The sequence below is a fragment of the Chlorocebus sabaeus genome, chromosome 21, assembly GCF_047675955.1.
Source record: "Chlorocebus sabaeus isolate Y175 chromosome 21, mChlSab1.0.hap1, whole genome shotgun sequence".
Taxonomy (NCBI): Eukaryota; Metazoa; Chordata; class Mammalia; order Primates; family Cercopithecidae; genus Chlorocebus; species Chlorocebus sabaeus.
The window spans coordinates 129,858,307-129,876,545 of NC_132924.1; the positions used below are offsets into that span (position 1 = coordinate 129,858,307).

The 18,239-nt window shown below is 39.7% G+C and overlaps 1 protein-coding gene and 1 pseudogene across 2 annotated transcripts in view; one reads left to right on the forward strand and one right to left on the reverse strand.

The window, feature by feature from the left end:
* The window catches only part of UBE3C (ubiquitin protein ligase E3C), a 136,598-nt gene that overhangs the window by 61,342 nt on the left and 57,017 nt on the right, over nucleotides 1-18,239 (forward strand). For both annotated transcript variants that reach the window (XM_007983619.3, XM_037991056.2), the window contains exons 11-13: nucleotides 6,315-6,401; nucleotides 11,744-11,901; nucleotides 12,049-12,281. In XM_007983619.3, coding sequence (XP_007981810.2) covers nucleotides 6,315-6,401; nucleotides 11,744-11,901; nucleotides 12,049-12,281 — 478 coding nt within the window. The remainder of the gene's footprint in view (nucleotides 1-6,314; nucleotides 6,402-11,743; nucleotides 11,902-12,048; nucleotides 12,282-18,239) is intronic.
* On the reverse strand, nucleotides 1,826-3,235 carry LOC119621567 (UBX domain-containing protein 2B-like; annotated as a pseudogene).

The window sequence follows — 18,239 nt, forward strand, 5'->3', positions numbered from 1 at the left end:
AGGCTGGCGTTAGAGAGGTGTGATAACAGACTGGTCGTAGAGATGAAACAGTGCTGGTTTTTAATCATGAGTCCTGCAGAGAGCCCCTCCAGGCTGGCGCCAGAGAGATGTGATAACAGACGGGTCGTAGAGATGAAACAGTGCTGGGTTTTAAGGTGGAAGAAGGAGGCCACAAGCCAAGGAATGTGGATGTCCTCTAGAAGGTGGAATGATAAGGAAATGATTCTCCTCTGCAACCCTGCCAACAAACTGATCTTAAAAGCACCACGAAACCCGTTTGGACTCCTAACCTATAGAATTGTTAAGATAATAAATTTGTGCTATTTTAAGCCACATTTTGTAACTTGTTATGGTGGCTATGGGAAACTAACCAGAAGTGATAACTAAGGATGACGTGGTGTCTGGGGAGAAGGAAACACTTCTGGCTTCAGAAATGCAAACATTTATGCTGGTAATTCTTTTGATCTAGTCTGTCCAACAGAATATACATTCCTGTATTTCTACACTAGTCTGGTTGTGGAGAAGACATTCTAGGTTGAGCACATAGAAGAGTGTTTAGTGTGTATAGTGAGTTTCCTAGAAAAATGTGTTGAATGAATAAATGAATGTGATCAAGGCAAGCTTTGGGAGGGACTGTAATTACTCGATTTTGAAATGTTGCTGCTGTTTACCATATCTTCTTAAGAATTGCTGACCTTTAGGCTGGGCGCAGTGGCTCACGCTTGTAATCCCACCACTTTGGGAGGCTGAGGTGGGTGGATCACTTGAGGTCAGGAGTTTGAGACCAGCCTGACCAACAAGGAGAAACCCTGTCTCTACTAAAAATACAAAAATTAGCCGGGCATGGTGGCACTTACCTGTAATCCCAGCTACTCGGGAGGCTGAGGCAGGAGAATGTCTTGAACCTGGGAGGCGGAGGTTGCGGTGAGTGGAGATCATGCCATTGCACTCCACCCTGGGCAACAAGAGCAAAACTCCATCTCAGAAAAAAGAATTGCTGACCATTATGTGTTTCTGTTTAAGTTCACAACAGTCATAATTCTGTAAAATACAAGGCAAAACTTTAGTTTCTGATACTAGTAATATATTTATAGTAAATAAATGTACTAGTAAGTAAAAAGGATGTATAAAATCTTTTTTTTTTGTTTTTTTGTTTTTTTGTTTTTTTGTTTTTTTGTTTAGACGGAGTCTCGCTCTGTCGCCCAGGCTGGAGTGCAGTGGCCGTTTCTCAGCTCACTGCAAGCTCCGCCTCCCGGGTTTACACCATTCTCCTGCCTCAGCCTCCCAAGTAGCTGGGACTACAGGCGCCCGCCACCTCGCCCGGCTAGTTTTTTTTTTTTGTATTTTTTTAGTAGAGACAGGGTTTCACTGTGTTAGCCAGGATGGCCTCAATCTCCTGACCTCGTGATCCGCCCATCTCGGCCTCCCAAAGTGCTGGGATTACAGGCTTGAGCCACCGCGCCCGGCCGTAAAATCTTAATAGGAGAAATAATTATTGTATGATCAAACAATTTCAAAATCAAAATAGACACTTTTCAGTATTTATTACAAATTTTCAACTTATTTGATAGAAAGATTTCTTAGTGGCTGTTGGTCAGTGCTGCCTCAAGAAACTAGTGCAAATTTTACCAAATGCGTTTATCAGAAAGGGATTTTGTCCATTTTTTTTTCTGCAAACAAATGTTGTTACATTAACACTAAGCATGTAACAAACTGATTTGCCTACAAATCCAAAAGCTATCAACATAAGCCAGTCCTTCAACTAAAAACTCAAACATACTTATCTCAAGGTCTGTTCCTGATCCAGATTTGTCTATATTCGGGTTGGAAGACAGAATAACAATAAAACCAAAATTTATCTGTAAAAATAATCATCTTTTTTTTTAATGCTGGAGGTATTGTCCTTACTAATATGACACATCATCTATTCCCACATGCTACTGCGTGGATAGGAACAGTATTATTTAGTTGCTGGAGTAACACAGTGTTAAGAATATCTGCTTCTAGCAGTGTCAGGTTTTCATCTGTTAGCTCTTTATTCGGAAATGAAGTCACAAGAATAAAGAGCTGCAAATTCAGGACAAGACTGTACAATAAAGTTCCGGACATCCAGGATCCTGTGTGTACTTTTGAATCTTTGTATCAAACGACTCCCATCCGCTAACCTGATTTGAATTTTTGTTGTTGGCACTGAATCATCAATGAGAACAACTGCGTTAAGTATTGATTTATCCTCCTCAGGTGTAAGGCTTTCAAGTTTTTGTTCTTCTCCACTAAAAGCCTTGAACCTCAATCTAGGTTTTATGTATTCTTGATCCTAATGATCCTCCATATCCAAATTCACTTGGCCACCATGAACAAGGCACTGAAACTCCAGGGGAATCTCTCTCTCTTTTATTTTTTTTGAGACAGCCTTGCTCCATCGCCCAGGCTGGAGTACAGTGGCGCGATCTCAACTCACCACAAGCTCTGCCTCCCGGGTTCACACCATTCTCCTGCCTCAGCCTCCCAAGTAGCTGAGACTACAGGCGTCCGCTACCACGCCCGGCTAATTTTTTGTATTTTTAGTAGAGACGGGGTTTCACCGTGTTAGCCAGGATGGTCTTGATCTCCCGACCTTGTGATCCGCCCACCTCGGCCTCCCAAAGTGCTGGGACTACAGGCGTGAGCCAGTGTGCCCAGCCTCTCTCCTCTCTCAGCAGACTCCAGAAATTGAGCATTTGTTGATTCATTGTAAGGTCTCAATTCTCCATCATCTAAACTGAAACCATTGCTCCACAGTATAAGCAAAATCTGAATATCTTGCAGCTGATTTTCTCCATAGATATATTCAGACTGCTTACAAAAGGAATTGCCCAGTCTGTATCCTCCACCTGTGAATGACGATGAGGTGGTGTCCATGGGCTCTTGAAGACTGCAGCATTAGGTCTGTCAGACTTGGAAGATCTGCACTCCACTTCATTTTCATACAGTTCTGCCAAGGCCAATTTATTTCTTGATATGTCATCCCTTTGGCTGTTTTCAAGTGTCTTTGCAAGTTCTTCACATTTGTATTAAGTTCTGCAAATCCTGCGTGCTCAGAGGTCGCAGCCCAGAAGACCTCTCCCGCGCACTGAGCTCAGGCCTCCTGCCCTTTGCCATCTTCTGCTGACTCTATTTGTCTGTCTTTTTAAATTTTTTTCGAGAGGGAGTCTTTTTCTGTCACCCAGGCTGAAGTGCAGTGGCGCCATCTCTGCTCACTGCAACCTCCACCTCCAAGGTTCAAGTGATTCTCCTGCCTCAGCCTCCTGAGCAGCTGGAATTACAGGCACATGCCACCATACGTAGCGAATTTTTGTATTTTTAGTAGAGACGGGGTTTCACCGTGTTGACCAGGATGATCTCGAACCCCTGACCTCAGGTGATCTACCCATCTAGGCCTCCCAAAGTGCTGGGATTACAGGCGTGAGCGCCTGGCCCAGAAATTTATTTTTAGAAGTTTAATAATTTGTTTTATTGTTGCTTATTGAGTGATTTAATAAATATTCTCTCAAGGTTAGCTTGAAATATAAATTTTAAAATGTGTATTTTAAATGTGTATTTCTGAAAATAGTATTCCAGAAATATGTATACATTCATGTGGAAAGATGTTAATTATAATCTTAGTGACAAACTCGTAGAACGTGTAGGAAGAACTCATTCTTGTTTCCATGTGTACACACAAGGATCTGGACGGATTTATAGCAGGATATTGACTGATGATTTCTGGGTAGATGAGATGAAATGTGGCTAACATTATTTTGCCTTGTTTTGTTTTAATAACATTTTTTTTTAAAGTTTCTCAACTAAAGAGAAAATAAGCAAATACTACCTTCTCAAATTATTTCAAAAGTTCATGTTTTTCGTAGCTTTTTTCTTACTCTTTTTTCCATATGACGGTTGCGTATTCTTAGCAAATAAAACTCCACAAAGGCAAGGAAAAAAGTTAACACTCCTATCAGGTATATGGTAAGGATTTTAAATATCTCAGAGATAAGGTATCTATTATCCTATTATCATTTTCTAATACAGCTCCCCTTTTCAACAGTATAATCTTTTTCAGAGTTTTTTTTTTTTTTTTTGAGTCCGAGTCTCACTCTGTCGCCCAGCTGGAGTGTGGTGTTGTGATCTCGGCTCACTGCAACCTCAACCTCTCAGGTTCAAGCGATTCTTCTGCCTCAGCCTCCTGAGTAGCTGGGATTACAGGCGCCTGCCACCACGCCCGGCTCATTTTTCTATTTTTAGTAGTGACGGGTTTCCCCACATTGGCCAGTCTGGTCTCGAACTCCGGACCTCGAGTGATCCGCCCACCTCAGCCTCCCAAACTGCTGGGATTACAGGCGTGAGCCACCATGTCCGGCCATATTTCAGAGTGATTTTTAAGTGGAAATTTGCTCGAACACTAATTACAGACAGCATACTTAGTTACATGTCTCAATTGGTCTCCTTTAACTTATTACCATTTTTTTTCATTTTTCCAATAATATTAAATATTTATTAAGTAATATTTTCCAATAATATTAAATAATATTTGTTGGAAACTCCGTTTGGGATTCTGCTCTTGCTGGAATGAATGCAGTGTGTCCTCACTTTGTCATGGCGTGTGACTGATAAACATCATGCATGTTTTCATAAAATCATAATACTTCTGAGCTGGAAGGACCTTAGAACAGATGTATTACTGCCCCTTCATTTTCTTATGCAAACATTGCTTTTAGCCTACATGACATTGGAAGGATAGCTGGGCTGAATGATCTAATAGATTCTTTCTAGCTTAAGATTTCCTGCTTCTAGGTAAATTTCACATGCTCTTTCATGCTTTCACTGTTTTTTCAATGATGTACCCTTATTGCCATCTGGATATCTCAAAATGCATTACATTAAAATAAGAATGGAGTTCAGTAGTTGTTGTTTTTTTAATCACTACTCCATAATTCCTATGGTGTACTCAGAAAGTGCCGATATGGAACAATGCATTTGATGTTTTGGACTGAGTGCAGGAAATTACTCGACCGATCAAATACAAGATTTTTTTTATTGGATTTTGAAAGACCTCATCTCTTAAAAAAATGTTTATGCTAGCTGATTACACAATTATGGCTAGAATATTTATCCTGTCACAAACATGCCATATACAACATAGGGCTAATTTAAATGCTCATGCATTCTTTACAAAGTTCATCTTTTTAAAATCTAATATTACAGAGGAACAGTTTTTAATTTTTATTTATTTTTATTGTTTTGGGATAGGATCTCACTTTGTCACACAGGCTGGAGTGTAGTGGTGCGATCTCAGCTCACTGCAGCCTCGAACTTCTGGGCTCTATCGATTCTCCTACCTCACCCTCATGAGTAGCTGGAACTACAGCCACCACGCCCAGCTTTTCATAGAGACGAGGTCTCACCACATTGCTCAGTCTGGTCTCAAACTCCTAGGCTGAAGCAGTCTGCCTCCCTTGGCCTCCCAGAGTGCTAGGATTACAGGCATGAGCCACCATGCCCGGCCTAAAAGTCTTTAAGATACATTTTTCAGATTTATTTTTGAGGTGTTAATAGCACATTTTTTTGTATTTCAAGAAAAGTGACTTGAGTCCATCACTAAATATTTTACAAATTTTAAACGTGTTAAATAGGCCAGGTGCAGTGGTACACGCCTGTAATCCCAGCACTTTGGGATGCTGAGACAGGTGGATCACTTGAGATCAGGAGTTCAAGACCAGCCTGGCTAACATTGTGAAACCTCATCTCTACTAAAAATACAAAAATTTGCCAGGCATGGTGGCAGGCACCTGTAATCCCAGCTACTCAGGGTGCTGAGGCAGGAGAACCACTTCCACCCAGGAGGTAGAGGTTGCAGTGAGCCGAGATTGTGGTGCTACACTCCAGCCTGAGCAACAGAGCAAGACCCTGTCTCAAAAAAAAAAAAAAAGTATTAGCAGTAATAACAGTAGTAATGTAGAATATTGTGGCATATTAATATGATATGTAGCAGAGGGGGAGCAGGTTCAACTTGTGCGTGGAAACAGCTTATATCTTCATCTTTTGGGGTAGGTCTCACAGCCACGGGGGAGGAGGCGCTTTCCTAGCTTGGTAACAGCGCGGATTGACACCTCTGGGAGCCGTGTCTCAGTGTTCTCATCAAATGGCTGGTTGTCTGAGGCAGCTTTTTGTGGTATTAGCACAGAGATTTGCTAAACTGTATGTTGATCTTCAGTGTATTGCTTTTTTTTTAAAAAAGAAATGTTTTGAATAAGTAATTGCTTACTGTTCTGTGTTTTTCCCCTATTCCTTTTTAGGCTTCTCTACAGTTTAGCCTTTAATGCCAGGTTTCTGAGACATCTTTGGTTTCTAATATCTTCCATGTCAACACGGATGATCACAGGGTATGTATTATACAGACTTATAAATTGAGCTCACAGGCACAGGCAGTAGCAGCCTAATCAGAAATGCTGCCAGAAGCTGTTTTTAAGTCCTGCTTATACTGGACCTATTTCATATTAGAAGGAAAGTTCCAGATGGTCTCAGCTGCACAAAAAGAAAAATCAGTGTCTAATCTTAACAGTTACTTATCTGTATATATTATTGAGAGTATGGTTTTATCTGAAGGTAAGTTTGCTTTAAATATCCTAGCCATTTTTTTTTTTAAAAAGTAGACATTTGGAAATTACTTTGCTCCATATGATTTTACTATCCTTTTCACAGTGAAAATACAGATTTGAAGTAAATTTAAGACTGCTGCAAACATTAGAACAGTGTAGACATTTTTAAACATTTGTTTAAATAATTAGATTTTTCTTATTTGAATCGTGTAATTTAAAAAATAGCATCTTTGACATACGTATTTTAATTGAGTGTGTAATAGGTAGGAATTTCATACTTAAAATTCTTCATGGTAAACTGACTTAGCCTAGTACTCTGTTGTTGAATTTTTCCTCTGCCAGGAGTCTCAGCCGGCCAGGCGCGGTGGCTCACGCCTGTAATTCCAGCACTTTGGGAGGCCGAGGCCAGTGGATCACCTGAGGTCAGGAGTTCAAAACCAGCCTGACCAACATGGTGAAACCCCATCTCTACTAAAAATATAAAAATTAGTCGGGCATGGTGGCACATGCCTGTAATCCCAGCTACTCGGGAGGCTGATGCAGGAGAATCGTTTGAACCTGGAAGGCGGAGGTTGCAGTGAGTCGAGATCGTGCCACTGCAGTCCAGCCTGGGTGAGAGCAAGACTTCCTCTCAAAAAAAAAGAAAAAAAGAAGTCTAAGCCAGTCCCCCTGTACTGTCATCGGAAAAGATGAAGTGTGTAATTCAGTTAATTGGAGACGAAACTTACAAGATGCCACCTGCATGTCATGCTCATGAGAGTGGTGATAATAGCAGTCACCGTTACTGACTCCATGCTGTGAACCAGCTCATTCGGTAGTGGGAAGACACATCTCAGTTGTAGGGCAAGAGTATAGGAAGTGGTCTTGTTTTCTTTTTAGGAACAGGAAGTTAGAAGAAAGAATTTTTGGTGGATTGGGGTGGTATATCTAAAATATAAACACATGCTCATCTGCAATCTGACTTACTGTGTACAGTTATAATGAAAACTCTTGTTGAGATTTCTGGATTTTGAGCTTTTTCATGCAATATGTAGAGCAAAAGATAGTCATATGTTATTCAGCCACGCACAGTCAGCCCCTTTATGATGGAACTGGTGTTCAAATCATCTGGGCAGCACAGTTCATACTAGTGAAAGGGGAATGTGAGTTTCTCAATATTATTACTTAAAATTTTTCATTTTTTTAATTGCATCTTAAGTGAGGAAAAGGGAGTTTTAATGCTGCCACTGTGACTGGTGAAACTCCTAAAGGTTAAGTGAGTTTATCTTGCATCAGCAATGGGTGGCTAAAGCATTCCCAGAAATGCTTTCTAGACGAAAGACTCTAGAATGATTTACTGTCTTGAGAAATGCTTTTCTTTCATTTCCAAACCAAAATACAGGATTTTAGGTATGTTTTGTTGTGCTTTTTGGTGCATTTCAGCCACTTCTGACTATGCCAACCTTGGTTTTCATTAGTGACAGGTTTGTTTCGGGCAGAAGGAGATTGAGAATCATTAGGACAGGAAATTATCATTTACCCATAAGTGCCCCAGCTTAGCAGCAGAGACACTGTCGTAGTTCTGCCTGATAATTGCTTATTTGTTTATGGCATTTGTCTCTTGCTAAGGAAATGGAGTCATGGTGTGTGAAAGAAAAGTGGGATATTGTTCATTATATTAAATTATTAATACTATTTTATGATAGGGTAGTTTTATAAATCTTATTAAAAGACAGTTTGAGAATTTGAATGTCTTTTTACTTGTTTAATTTATTAGAATGAAGTCCCTCAAGAAACTGACAGTGTATTAATACGTTCTCAATACAGATGCTCCTTGAGGTACAATGGGGCTGTGTCCTGATAAACCCATTGTAAGTTGAAAATATCATAAGTTGAAATGCATTCAAGACGCCTAGCCTACTGAGGCCTCACAGCTTAGCCTAGCCTGCCTAAAACGTGCTCAAAACACCTGCATTAGCCTACAGCTAGGCAAAATCATCAAACACTAGGCCAATTTTACAATAAAGTGTTGAATGTCTCGTGTAATTTATTGAATATTGTACTGAAAGTGAAAAAACAGAATGGTTTATGGATACTCGAAGTACGGTTTCTACTGAATGGGAATCGCCTTTGACCATCTTGAAGTTGCAGGATCCTAAATTGAACCGTTGTAAGTCAGGCACCATCTGTATGTGTCTCATATTTCCTACTGGGAATAAAGTTTAAAATGAAATGACTGATTTTCTGAAACTGGCACTCAATTCAAGTCAAAAATAGTTTCACAGTAAGGCTTGCATTGCTAGGACTTTCAGCTTTAGTGGGCAGAAGTACTATCAGGGGAGCGTGTTAAAATGCATCTTCTCTTGAGACGAGATTGTGCCATTGCACTCCAGCCTGGGTAACAAGAGGGAAACTTTGTCTCAAAAAAAAAAAAAAAAAAAAAAAAATCAGATTCTCTGATCCTGCCCTAAGACTTGGGTTAGAAACCCTGGAGACTGCGACCTCACAGGCTCATCAGGTGATTGAGGTGCAGATGGTTTGAGGGCCAACCGAGACGCACTATTCTTCACCCCAGTCTAGCAGACCACATTTAAACAATCTCCAGATGGATAGTGAATTTTGGCACATCAGACATTTTGCAAATAACATCTTTATTCGTGTACCTGATTTTCAGTACTTGCTATTGTAATCAGCCAGTTTAGTTTCCCTCTTCTTGAAGATGAAGGAACCCATAGCCAGCTGGTACTTTTTCCATTAGGCATCCGTTGACTATGACATAGCAGAGATGCTTTGCCCAGAAGTGTTCAATGTGGGCAGTAGGTGCCGATATTGGCTGTTTTATAAATAATCTCAAAACAGTCTACAGTAGTATTCTGAAACCTGTTAAAGCAAGAATCCGTTCTTAAGACTAAAAGCAAAAGTTCTTAAGACTTTGCAAGGGTAAGGGACATTGAACGAGGAGGAGGAGTGGTTCCCACAGGCACGCAATGTGAAAACCCTTGTTCTCAAGATCTAGACAGAGGTTAGGGATTGCCTCGGGTCTCATTGATGGTCAGTAATTCACCTAGCTCCCCTGAGTTATGTGTGAATCAATGTCTTTTCCATTACAGTAAGTTACAGACTTTTTATTTGCACATAAGTCCTTGAGATTGACCTGTTTTCAGAGGAATATTTGAGTCAGTGTTTATAGCAGAAAGAGTGGTCAGCAGAGAACTAAGAGACCTGTGTCTCGTTCGTGCCCTGTCTGCAGGACAGCATTGGCACGTATCCTTCTTGTCAATCCCACTTTTTGTGTCATCTTGGCTTCCACAATGAGGTAGGACAATTGTGCTTTGTCCCTTTTTGATTGTCCCTACAACGTTTAAATTTTGGATGGATGGCATTCATTCATTCATTGATTATTACATTCAGCATAGTGCTAAATGCAGAGTGTCACAACTACAAATAGGAATCATGTATGCTCCGGTTGTGTGGCATGTGGACATAGTGTATCTTCTCTGTGGGAACAGTTTCAGGTGCACATATGGGTTCCTGTTCTCAAAGCAGTTGATGATGGCAGTGCCCTCCCCTGAACCGTGTACCATGGAGACTCAAAAGCTCCAGGTGGCTCAGCCAAGCTCCTTATGGCCCTGCTAATTATAACAAGTGGTCTTACCTTCTGCTCTGCTTTCATATGTGATTTGTAGATCCTGACTCCTGGTTTCATCTCATCTACTATATACCTGTAGTTTTGTGGAAATGGATATTTGGGGAGATAAGAGAGTGATCTTGCTCTCAATGTCTGTTAACCTGTGATTGATTTGACTTGGTAGAGGGGGACCATGGACTTTATAGAAAGAGCTTGCAGGTGATTCTGTGTTAGCTAAATGTTCCATAAGACAAGGAACCAGACTTAAAAACGAGAGAAAAGGAAGACGTTCTAGGTGAAATAAGTCAATTTAATATATCGTAGCTCTTTTTTATTTGTTTGTTTATATTTTTGGAGACGGAGTCTCACCCTGTTTCCCAGGCTGGAATGCAATGGCATGATCTCAGCTCACTGCAACCTCTGCCTCCCAGGTTCAAGTGATTCCCCTGCCTCAGCCTCCCAAGTAGTTGGGATTACAGGCACACGCCACCACGCCCAGCTAATTTTTTGTGTCTTTAGTAGAGACAGGGTTTCACCATGTTGGCCAGGCTGGTCTTGAACTCCTGACCTTGTGATCTACCCACATTGGCCTCCCAAAGTGCTGGGATTACAGGTGTGAGCCACCACACCTGGCCTTTTTTTTTTTTTTCCTTAACATTTTAAACTTTTTTTGAAACAGAATCTGGCTCTGTTGCCCAGGCTGGAGTGCAGTGGCCCAATCTCAGCTCATGGCATCCTCCGCCTCCTGGTCCCAAGCCGTTCTCCTGCTCAGCCTCCTGTCTCAGCTCATGGTATCCTCCGCCTCCTGGTCCCAAGCCGTTCTCCTGCTCAGCCTCCTGAGTACCTGGGACTGTGGGCACATATTGTTACACCTGGCTAATTAATTTATCATATCATAACTCTTGATGGGTGACAGAGGCTGCTGAGTAAAGACCACCTTAGCTGCTGTGAAAGCAGGAGCAGGATGGGAGCTGGTGAATAAAGCAGACAGTGGGAGCAAGGCCACTGTAGAGAACCAAAAACTTTGTTTCTTAAGGTTCCAGTTTGGCTTCAATATTGAATAGCTTTCAGCCTTACCAAAAGTAAGTTGCTGGATAAATTTTTCCTGAGAGCAGAATGATTTGCCTTTATTAAATATGTTGAGTAGATGGGAAGGGGGATGGTTTCCTCATAAAAGTAAAGTACATGTGTGTCTTGAATAGCGGCCTTATTAGAACTCTTCTTAGGGCCTTAGCCTGGGAACAACTGGCTCACTCTTAGTAACTTCATTATCCGGTTGATGTAGGTAGCAGGAACCTTAGTGAAGATTAATGGGTTGGTATGCTATTTTATGTATTAATCTGTGCTGTTTATTAACCTGCATTGCCATGGTGACTTTACCTTGCCTTTAAGTAGTTTAATTCCTAATGCAAATGTTACTTTCCCTGATTATATTTGTTTGATGTTATGTTTTAATTAGTTCCCAAACTAAGACTAATTGTAAAGTGACTGGTTTTTTCCTTCTTTTCTTTAATTCAAGGTCTATGGTACCATTGCTTCAGGTGATATCCAGGGGTTCTCCTATGTCTTTTGAAGATTCTAGTCGAATCATCCCACTCTTTTACCTTTTTAGCTCCTTGTTTAGTCATTCACTAATTTCCATACATGATAATGAATTCTTCGGTGATCCCATAGAAGGTAAGGATTTTGAGAAACCAGTTTGCTGCTGGCCACATGGCCCATCAGTTTTCATAGACAGTAGAAAAGTTTTAAGCTTTTTAAGTCTTTCAGTGTGTGTTAAAAGATGGAAAAAGAAATGATAGAAAATTGGATTGTATTTTTTAGTTGTAGGTCAAAGACAATCATCGATGATGCCTTTTACTTTAGAAGAGCTGATAATGTTGTCTCGATGCCTTCGAGATGCATGCCTGGGGATCATCAAGTTGGCTTATCCAGAAACCAAACCAGAAGTTCGAGAAGAATATATTACAGCGTTTCAGAGTATTGGAGTCACTACTAGCTCTGAAATGCAACAATGCATACAGATGGAACAGAAACGATGGATTCAGTTATTTAAGGTATAGAGTATATGTATTTTTTTTGTTTGCTGACATTGAAAAATATACACATTTTTGTCTTGACCATTGCAGAGGAATAAAAATACAGGTTTGTTTCAGACATGCGTTAATTTGCAAGACCTTTTTTTTTTTTTTAAAAAAATATATACATGGACTTGATGTGTCTCCCAGGCTGAAGTGCAGTGACACCATCATACCCCGCTGCAGCCTTGAACTCCTGGGATCAAGCAGTCCTCTCACCTCAGCCTCCTGAGGAGCTCGGGCTACTGGCACGTGCCACCATGCCCAGTTAATTTGTTAGTTTTTTTTGTAGAGCCAGAGTCTCACTGTGTTACCCAGGCTGGTCTCAAACTCCTGGCCTCGTGGGTTCCTCCTGCTTCTGCCTCCCGTAATGCTGGGATTATAGGCGTGAGCCACTGCAGCTGGCCTGTACAACTTTTTAATTAAGAAAAGTAATTTTAGGACTTTTGATTAAGGTAATTTAATTAACTAAAATTACTTTCATTTTAATTTACATTTGCCTCACTTAAAACCATGTTTTTAAACCTTGTTACGCGCATCTTTTCTGTGTGGCCCTAACTACTTAACTGTGATACGATGAAATATAAATACAGTTTTTAAAATGTTTTTATTTTTCGGTAAATATTTCTTAGTTTTTATTATTTTTTCAAACCTTTCAAAAATTGATTAACAAGGTAAAATAGGTCATTAATTTTTAATGCTAGTTGTATATAAATTATTTTAACATATCTTCATTCTTAACCAGAAAGTGAAGTTTTGAGTTACTATGGCTGGAATGTTGACAGGAAACCACCACCAGTGAGAATGTAACTGTTGGGACGGAAAAAAAGAAAAGGAAAAGGGTGCTTGACTTCCCATGAAATTTCTGCAGCAAACACATCTAGTCAGCTAAAATTGCTCATTAAAGGAGTGAGAGCAGAAGAAGTGCATTTTCCAAATTGAATGCTGGATTTACAGTCTGTTTAATACCAGCGACCTCTCGCACACTAATGTTCAGTTCGAGTCATCAGCTGTCCCTTTGGGTCTTTTATCACTGCTTTTGTCAAGCTATCTATTTAATTGAAAGAAGTTAATTGAATGAAAATGATCAACTAAGCTTGTATTAATATTGCTAATGGAACTTTCTTCTTGGCCGTGTTTGGAGAAAGATGTCAAGCTAGACTTTAGGAAGGGCCCATTAATGCTTGCACTTACCCTGATGGGCTAATTAAGGAATGCTTATTCATCCTCCAGGTCCACGAGAGTCTCTCTCCAGCCCGTTCTGCCTGGTTTTACAACACATTTCTCTTAGGAGCATGAGCATTAGCAGCAGCAGCAGTAACTGATAATGTTTTGATTGCACTGAATACAGTCCTAATGCATCATTGAATTTATAATTTGGGCAGATTGATGTAATATATGTTTGCACAATTTATTTTAATTACCTATTTCTGTAGTCCTAAGTAAACTGGAAAGGTCACATGGTAAGCCTTTACTATATCCTTTCTTAAAGATTGACAATTTTGCAACTTTTCTATGTTAAAAAATAAGCAATCTCACCTATTTAAAACTTACAATTCTTACATAAGCTTTTCCCGGACGTGAGTGTTACAGGTAGCATGTTTGTTTTCCTTTCCATATTTGATTAAACCCTGGGGTCTTTATTAACAATAAAGCTTTCCATGATGTGGAATATCAGGTGTTGTGTATGATATCAGATCATTTCACTGTTTTATAGCACCTGTTGAGAGTTTCATAATTTCCATATGACAGCCTTATCTTTAGTATATAGAAATCTCTGAACTTAATAATGCCATATAAGGTATTTTCCACCCTGACCTTATTTTGTTTTGGTTAAGCATTAAGTGAAGAGTTTGTACACAATTTTTTATGCCTCAAAATGACTCCCTGCCACATTATTAACCATTGAAGGTTTTAAGAATTGGGGTGAGGCTGGGTGTGGTGACTCACGCCTATAATCCCAGCTCTTTGGGAGGCCAAGGCAGGTGGATCATGAGCTCAGGAGTTTGAGACCAACCTGGCCAACGTGGTGAAACCCCATCTCTACTAAAGATACCAAAAATTAGCTGGGCGTGGTGATCCACACCTGTAATCCCAGCTACTGGGGAGGCTGGGGCAGGAGAATCGCTAGAACTCGGGAGGCAGAGGTTGCAATCAGCTGAGATAGCGCCACTGCACTCCAGCCTAGGCCATAGGGTGAGACACTCTCTCAAAAAAAAAGAGGGTGAATGTTTACCTTTTTTTGGTTGGTGGTGGTGATCGTTTTAGGTTTGAAATAAGTTGTTCTAAGACCTTTTGAGTTTAGAATTGTTTAAAGACTTTTTTTTTTTTTTTTAAGGATTTCTGTTCTTTGGCCTCCTGTCCCCCAAACCATTTTATGCTACCTGCTGTTGAGCTGAGCCACCCAAAATAAAAATCACCGCATAATTTTTGAGTAATCAGCTGCTATTAGCTTTTCTTTTAAGAAAATACTATCTTTATTATGAAGATATATGAACTTATACCTCTGCAATTAACTGTGTTTTAGGCAGTATTCTAAGAGCTTTGCCTATATTCATTTAATGCAGTAGTTCTGCGAGAAAGACACTATAATTTGTTTTTACAGTTGAGGTCATGTGTATGATGGTAGAACCAGCTACTATTCTACATTCCCCTTCTGAAAAGAATAAAAATTTTATCAGCATTTTTCATATTATTATTGTACCAAATTTGAGTTGAAGAATTCGAGGTAGAATCAACCAAAGAAGGCAAAAGCGTTTTGCCCATGATCTCCTGCCTTCCATTGATTTTGACAGAATTGCAAATGATGAGACCTGACTCCTTCAACACCGACCATTTTCATTTTTCAGTCGTATCATGGTCCTCCCAAAGTCATTTGTGTGAGAGGCTCTGTTGGCTGGTCACAGAAACATAGAATTTTAAGTGGATAGAGTCATCTTTCTTTGTCACTATAAGAATTGAGGTCACTTTCTAAGCCCTGCCTTGACACTGCTAAAACAGTTTATGCATTTATCAAATTTATAAACTCATCTTGAAGTGTAATTTATAGCTATAATTACTTTAGCTTGATGAGATAGGAAATCCTGTTTTGAGATGTCTGTGTGCATCTACCAAACTTAACAGGAGTTACCTCCTGTGATAGGGAAACAGGAGGAAGTAGCAGGGAATGAGGAAGGTTCTCATGTCCTCGTTATCCATATGTCTGTGTGGAGAGAGAGAGAGATCCATATTGTGAGTATTTTACTTCCTTAGTGGTTAAGTTGTATTTTTTTCAATTCCAAAAAGCTATTTTTAAAAAGTAGTAAAGCAACAGCAGTGCCCTGTTAATATAATCCTAAAATGCGGCCATTTAGCTGTCCATGTTACAGCTAAGAGACCTAAAGCTTGTAGTGCTATGCCATAGCCTTTTCTGTTATGAAGATTTGATTCATTTTTTTTTGTTTTTTGACTGAAGTGGATACTATATGAAGTAATTTTATAATGTTTTAAATATGTGCTGAAGAATACTGTTTTTCAAAATACACTAGTTTTTAACCTGTTTATGCCAGAAGTTGCAAATTTTTTGTGTGAAAAATCAGGCCTTGGCCATGACCTTGAGCAGTAGAATATAAATCCCACAAGCTTAGCGTTCCAATAATGGAACACTAGGCATAAATGGGTTAACAAGTGGTAACTAAGGGCTACATAAAATTTGGTTGACCCTTGACAGCAGCAGTGCATACCAGATACTTCATGACTTTCATAGGTTAGAGTATTTATTCTCAGTTCTTTGAACATTCACAGTGTTCGTCCCACCCATAGTGACACAGCTCTATGCTAAGGGATCATGAATGATTTCACACTGGGTGCCTGTTCCTGCAGTATCACCATGTCATGAAGGAGACATGCATTCCGCTAATGACAGTGGGAAGCAGCAAATCCCAGAGGCTGGGCCTGTGGAAGCACACAGGAGAGAAGCACCAGCTGCCGCTCACCTGACACAACTCAGTTGAGGAAAACGGTTGTTTTCCAACGAGGTCGTGTTCTTAGAGCTTTTTCTGACACATTACTTTTAGATATTCTTCTTATGAAGTCAAATTGTAAAAATCCATTCTCATTTGATGTATTTCCCACATTACACATTTACTGCACTTCAGAACCTGGAAATTGTGTGCTAAGTATGCTTTGTATTTTGCTTTTTAAAGAACTAACTCAGCTGGTTTCAGGACTACATCTACTCTAGAAAGAAAAAAAAAAAGAAAAATAATTAACTCAGTTGTTTGGTTTTAGTTACCAGATTTTACGTATCACATTCAAGATAAAAAAGATACTTTTATTTTATGTTATGATGCAATTAGCCTTTCAGTTGCCCTTCAAAACTTGGACTATATGTGCTTTTTTGGTTGCAATACTGTATCTAAATATCCGTCTTCTCCATACAGAAATGTCACAATTTAGGATTGATAGCCTTGTCGTCTAATTTATGTATACATTTGTGATAATATAGCTAGTGCTTAAGAATATTTCTCCAAGGTCAGTTAAGCAAGACTTTCTTATGATCATCATTGCCATGAACTCTCAAACAGGGATCTTGTGAAAACAGTGCCTGTTAATTTATAATGTTTACCTTGAACAGTTGCCAAGTGTGATTTTTATAAGGAGTTGGTATGTTTCTAAGCAGTTATCTACTTGATCTTTTTAATATTGGGGTTAAGGGAAACCTGCTTACAGCATCACCTATTTTTCATTCAAATGGCACATTAAAATCAAGCCTGTGTAACAGTTGTGCACCTTTGTGGGGTTTTGTTGGTTTTTTTTTTTTTTTTTTTTGAGACAGGGTTTCGTTCTGTTGCCCAGGCTGGAGTACAGTGGCTCGATCTCATTGCAACCTCCACCCCCCAGGCTCAAGTGATTCTTTCACCTTGGCCTCCTTAGTAGCTGGGACTCAGGCATACGCCACCACACCTGGCTAATTTTTGTATTTTTTGTAGAGATGGGGTTTCGCCATGTTACCCAAGCTGGTCTTAAACTCCTAGGCTCAAGTGATCTGCCTGCCTCGGCCTCCCAAAATGCTAGGATTAAAGGTGTGAGCCACCATGCCTGGCAGTGTGTGCGTTTCTGAATAAATTTATTAGTACTTGAATAATGTATTTTCTGCATTTATTTATTGTAATGTTTTGATCTAGTGTGGAAGAACTTGAGAGGAGGGACAAGAGTTAACACATCAGATGAACATAATGCTATTGTATTTCAGAACTTAAAATCCACTAAAATTGTGTATATTCAGCTAGATACAGCTAGTTGTTCCAGTGTTGGCTATCTTATTTCGTATAACTTACCACACTGGTTCTCAAGTCATAACTACCTATCAGAGTCATCTGGGGGAGCAGTGGAAAACTCGACTGGCTCCACCTCAGACGAATTGAATTCGAGTCAGTGATGGCGGCATGCCCATGGTGGGCTTTTCATAGTACTCCAGGTGATTCTAAAATGCAGCAAAGGTTAAGAGCCACAGGCTCTAACTCACTTTGAGCAGATGTAGTCACTTCATGTGATTTGGGCATGGTTGCCTCTACGAACTTTCCCTTTTTGGTGCTAGATACTTGTAGAGCAGTTGAGTTTGTGATTCTGAAAGTGAATGTGGAAAAAAGGAATGTGTTAAGGTGTTTCGAGATCACAAAATGGATCCAGTCAAATTTTCATGTTTATATTTTTCATTAAAAACTTAGGAGAAAAATAGTTGATGTAAAGGAGGGAAAAATGTTCTTAGTTGAATTTTAAGGTTTGGTATTTGATATTCTAAGTAAGTATTTTGGGAATTGGTCCAGGACTAGTCATGCCGTATTTAGCAAATAAAAAGACAGGTCACCTAGTTAAAAATTGAATTACGGATAAATCACAATTACTTTAAAAAATGTAATTATGTCCCATGCAATATTGTGGACATACTTTAAAGAA